General features: G+C 44.6%; 1 protein-coding gene and 1 long non-coding RNA gene across 2 annotated transcripts in view; one reads left to right on the forward strand and one right to left on the reverse strand.

Moving 5' to 3' along the window:
* The window catches only part of LOC117955491, a 9,274-nt gene extending 8,120 nt beyond the window's left edge, over window positions 1-1,154 (reverse strand). Inside the window, exon 1 of the long non-coding RNA XR_004659056.1 lies at window positions 1,140-1,154. This is a non-coding gene — a long non-coding RNA (uncharacterized LOC117955491). The remainder of the gene's footprint in view (window positions 1-1,139) is intronic.
* Window positions 1-5,228, forward strand: part of LOC117955489 (alpha-1B adrenergic receptor-like) — a 7,919-nt gene that overhangs the window by 671 nt on the left and 2,020 nt on the right. The window contains exons 2-3 of the mRNA XM_034890016.1: window positions 1-137; window positions 742-1,135. The exon at window positions 1-137 is cut by the window's left edge and continues 22 nt beyond it. Coding sequence (XP_034745907.1) covers window positions 1-137; window positions 742-1,135 — 531 coding nt within the window. The remainder of the gene's footprint in view (window positions 138-741; window positions 1,136-5,228) is intronic.

Raw genomic sequence — 5,228 nt, forward strand, 5'->3', positions numbered from 1 at the left:
GATACATCGGCGTCCGCTACCCGCTGCAGTACCCGACGATCGTCACCGAGAAGCGGGCGCTGCTCGCCATGCTGGGGGTCTGGATCCTGTCCATCGTCATCTCCATCGGCCCGCTGCTGGGCTGGAAGCCGTCACAGGTACGAAAACTACCCATCATGCAACACTGAAAACTAGGGATAGACCAAGGGGGTCAGCCTCTCCTCTCTAAGCGGAGCTCCCATGGCGCCATTTTAATGCTACGAAGCCATCAGCGGCAACTAGCATCCCATTGACTCCCATTCATTTTGACGCCACTTTGACAGAGAATAACTTTACATCTGGAGCGTTTAAAGACTCTAATTGTCCGTTGTTTATTTCTAAAGAAACACAACAATGTATAAAAGGCTCCGTTAACTTGTAGCTCACGTTATCGCTCCGTAGGAGACGTTTTTATAGAAATAGGCTAGCGATTGTGTCATAACCACGCAACTTACAGCCCTCCGACTCACATCTCTCCATTAGTGCATATATAGGACCTCAGCATGTGTGTGTAGTTCAGGCCTGTGTGTAATGTGTGTAATAACAATTTCCCGCAAGTTATTATTGCTATACAGTAATATACATTATTTTATTATACATCGTATATAATCGTTATGATTATTATAATTATTACTACATTAATACGGTGTTCTGCGCCGGCAAGCTGATATTGTCCGATGTTTGTTGACACGTCTTCTAACGCTTCCTGCTGGCGTCCCGCAGGACGCCACCGTGTGCGCCATCACCCAGGAGCCGTTCTACGCCCTGTTCTCGTCGCTGGGTTCCTTCTACATCCCGCTGGGCGTCATCCTCGCCATGTACTTCCGCGTCTACGTCGTGGCCAAACGCACCACCAAGAATCTGGAGGCCGGCATGATGAAGGAGCGCATGGAGGACTCCAACGAGCTCACCATGCGGATCCACTGCCGGAGCCAGCAGATCCAGGATCTGGGCCCCGCCGCCAAGGCCGCGGGGGGCGGAGCCTCGGCCGCTCGCAGCTCGCTCACCGTTAAGCTGCTCAAGTTCTCCCGGGAGAAGAAGGCGGCGAAGACGCTGGGCGTGGTGGTGGGCATGTTCATCCTCTGCTGGCTGCCCTTCTTCCTGGTTCTGCCCATCGGTACGTCTTCATCTGACCAATACTAACCATCAACGTATTTAACTATTCGCATTAATGTCGTAGATAATTCGCAATTAATTGCATTTTTATCTATTCTAAATGTCCCTTGATTTCTTTTTCTTTTCTCATTTTAATGATCTTAACATGGAGAAGTGGATCGGCTCGCTTTGTGCGGATGTTTTTTATTGAAAACAACATCGGCACATGCATATACACATATAAATATATATATATATATATATAGATATATATATATATATATATATATATATATATATATATATATATATATATATATATATATATATATATATATATATATATATATATATATATATATATGCGACACACACATTTTTCTTACGTTTTTGTCCCTTCTTCAACACTCAATGTTTGTCACTTTTTTGTTGTTCAACACTACGTAACACTAACTTATTACTAGTGACTTTAGTTGAACTGAGATTGTGAGAAAACGTTTCAGAACCTGCGTACTATTATTATTTTAATATTATTTTAGTATTCTTTATATTTTAAAAATCTTGGCTGAGCAGCGATGCCTCGGGCCCCGCAGCGTCCAACCCGGAGTGACGCGTTGTTTTCTCAGAGTGACACCGAGGGGGTCGGGACAGGAAGTGGGACACTTTTTAATGTAGTCTCTGTGATGGTTTCCCACAACACGCCAGTCCCCCCCTCGGGCTGACATCAGCTGATCCGGATAGGAAGTTGTTTGTGTTCGTAAATACTGCGTCAGAGCCGAGGTCCCGTCGATGCCCTGAGGCTTTGAGACAGGGCTGTAGTCAAGACCACTAAGGACTAGTTGAGTCCGAGTCAAGACCTAGTCAAAAGAGGTTCAAGTCCAAGACAAGAACGAGTCCAAAGAGGTTCGAGTCCAAGTCAAGACCGAGTCCAGGATAGAAAAAGGTCTTATGCATGATAGAATGGACTTGGTCGAGACCAAACTACCAAACCATATTTAGCAAGACCAGTGGCCGAGACCGAGACAAGTCCGAGTCAAAATACTAGCGAGTCCGAGACAAGTCCGAGAACATAGAAAAACAGACTTGAGTCCGAGGCCGGACTTGAGGACTACAGCCCTGCTTTAAGTTATACGCTAACGTCTTGATGCTCCGCAGGATAACTGTTTGATGTGCTCACCATTAGGATTAAACGGTAAAGATAGAGAGATAGAGAGATAGAGAGAGTGACCTGGTCTGGAGAAGAACAGGTCTTGCGTAGCAGCATGTTGGGGTCCTCCCTAACGAGATGACGAGGTGGTCCAGTGTTTCTGAACGCTGGAGGCACACGCCACAATAACTCCAACTATGGTTGTGTCTATAATAGAAATCATGAATTATATCATCACTTTCCCAATCTGACGTATTAGATCACTAACGTAGATTCCTGCCGTCCAAAGTTCCTGATTTCCTGAAAAGGCTCCTGGAAAAAAGTATTTGGCTCAGCGGAGAGACCGTTGATCCGGAGGTGTGTTACCCACAATCCCTCTGGCTAGGGAGGTGACCCTTTGGACCGAACAGCCGATTTGAGGAGCGAGGGACTAAGCGGGTCGATTACAAGAAGACGGAGCCGCTGATGCTCAGAGAAAACAAGCCTGTGATCTGAGGATTCAACGTGTTGATGCCGATCCTCGTCCTCTGCTAAGAGCTGGTTGTGGGGGGGGGAGAGACACACTCACCCACACACACACATATATAGACAAACACACACACACACACAGAGAGACAAACACACACACACACACACACACACACACACACACAAAGACACACACATCCACCCCCACACACACACACACAAACCCCACACAAACACACACATATATAGACAAACACACACACACTCACACACATAGACAAACACACACACATACACACACACATAGACAAACACACACACATACACACATATATACAGACAAACACGTACAAGAAGAAGAAACTCATATTTCAGATATAGACGGTTATTAAAGGGTTAGATTTTTGGGTTAAAAGACAGAACTGATTGTCCCTTCAGGACAAACTGTCCCCGACCAGAGCGATAAAGTGACGACTCGTGACTTCTCTCCTGTAGATTTATTAAGCGCGGCGTGGCTCGGTGACGCGGCGGTTCGCTGGACGCTGAGTCATCATCTACACTGGGGCCTCAGTAAATCTGCAGAGGGGACAGACTACACCACCTCCCCCACCACCACCTCCCCCACCTCCCCCACCACCTCCACCTTTTAAAGGACACCGGTTGTGACTAATGTGCTGTGACGGCAGACTCTCACTTTATATTAAGTTTATGTTCCGGCCAAACAGACGAAATCGCTTTCAGAGTCGTTTCATTTATGGAAAACATGTCAAACTTTCCTGATGTAACCTTCCTAAATGTGAATATGTTACATGTTATTACAGGAAACTGGGTGAGCTTTAAGTTTGAGTAGTTTAAGGCCAAGAGATACAAGTATTTGGTGATTTAAAAATCCGATGCATATTTAACAAAACAGCTAGAAATGTGTAACAGATTTCCCTAACGTCAGTTATTTGTAGTTATTTAGGAGTTCTCACTAAAATACTTTGTTTTATTGTCACATAAAAATATGTTAAAGTTCTGATAAATTAAAAAGTGTTGTAGAGCACCCTCTGGTGGACAGACTATGCAACGCCATTACTCCTTACTACTTAAATACTCATGAATCGGCAAGTGTTTATACCGACAGTTTGGAAAATGCTAAATGGGCTTTTTCTGAAGTCTTCGTCGCCTTTTCAATGTCGCAAAAAGTGATATTTTTTCCGCTTTTCTTAAAGCCTTTGTCGCATATTTGTTGCCTTTTCCAAAAATAAATTAGACAATTTCTTTTTCTCAAACATTTTCTCCCCCCCATGTTTAAATATTCAACATACTAATGGACAGTGATATTAATCGTTAGTTGCAGCCAAAACCCGAATATCTTTATCTTTGAAAGGATGAAAATCCCCAAACTTGGACGTTTTTTGACAGGACAGTGATGCATCATGGGAAGATGTCAAAGGTTGTTGCCGTGGTAGCGGGTCTGAGTTCTTCATATATAGTCGGAGACGGCAGCCCGAGGCGCGGGATGGCCTTACATGTCCATGTTCACGCAGGAGTAATCCACCTGCTCAGGAGTCCACGTTATCTCAGGAAACATCAAAACCTGATCCGCCAGAATCCTCCGGGAGCTCCTTAAGACCCCGAAATCCTCCGAAAAACCTCCAACACGCCGCAGGTCACCGGACAGGAGAGGAGAGGAGGAGGAAGGGAGGGGTAGAGGAAGAGAAAGAGACAAAGAGACAGAGAGGAAGAGACGAAGAGGAAAGAGAGAAGGAGACGCAATAAAAAGAGGCAACTAAAGAAGAAAGAGAGCAAAGAGGAGAGGAGAAAAGAAGACAAAGAGGAGGAAAGAGGAGAGGAGGAAAAGAGATGAAGATGAGGAAAGAAGAGAGGAGGAAAGGAGATGAAGAGAGGAAACATGAGAGGTAACAAAGACATGAAGGGAGGAGTAAAGGACACAAAGTGAAAACATAGAGGAGGAAAGGACAGAACAAGAGGAATGAGAGGAAACAATGAGAGAAGGAATGGAGAGAGAAAGGAAAGAGGAAACAAACAGGAGGAAAGGAGAGAACAAGAGGAAAGAAAAGAAACAGAGGAAACAGGAGAGGAAACAAAGAGAGGAGGAAAGGAGAGAATGAGAGGAGACAAATGTGTTTGCGATGTGTTTGTTGCGTTGACATGGCAACAACGAGCCGTAGTGTAAAGAATCGTTGAGCTCCTGTTGGTAATGATGGGATGGAGAGTCGTTGTCATGGTGAAATATCAGACCTGCAGCTGTTTCGTAAACGAGCTACAACCAGCACAAGGTTTCTCTTTTATTAATTAATTAATATAATTGATGAAAAAGTTGCTTTTGTGTGGCTTTGATCTCTCAGGTACACACTAACAGGTAATTATCCCTCATGTTGTCTTCATGTTGTCTTCATGTTGTCTTCATGTTATCCCTCATGTTGTCTTCATGTTGTCCCCATGTTGTCCCCATGTTGTCTTCATGTTGTCCCCATGTTGTCCCCATGTTGTC

Source organism: Etheostoma cragini, chromosome 13, assembly GCF_013103735.1.
Source record: "Etheostoma cragini isolate CJK2018 chromosome 13, CSU_Ecrag_1.0, whole genome shotgun sequence".
NCBI classification, from domain to species: domain Eukaryota; kingdom Metazoa; phylum Chordata; class Actinopteri; order Perciformes; family Percidae; genus Etheostoma; species Etheostoma cragini.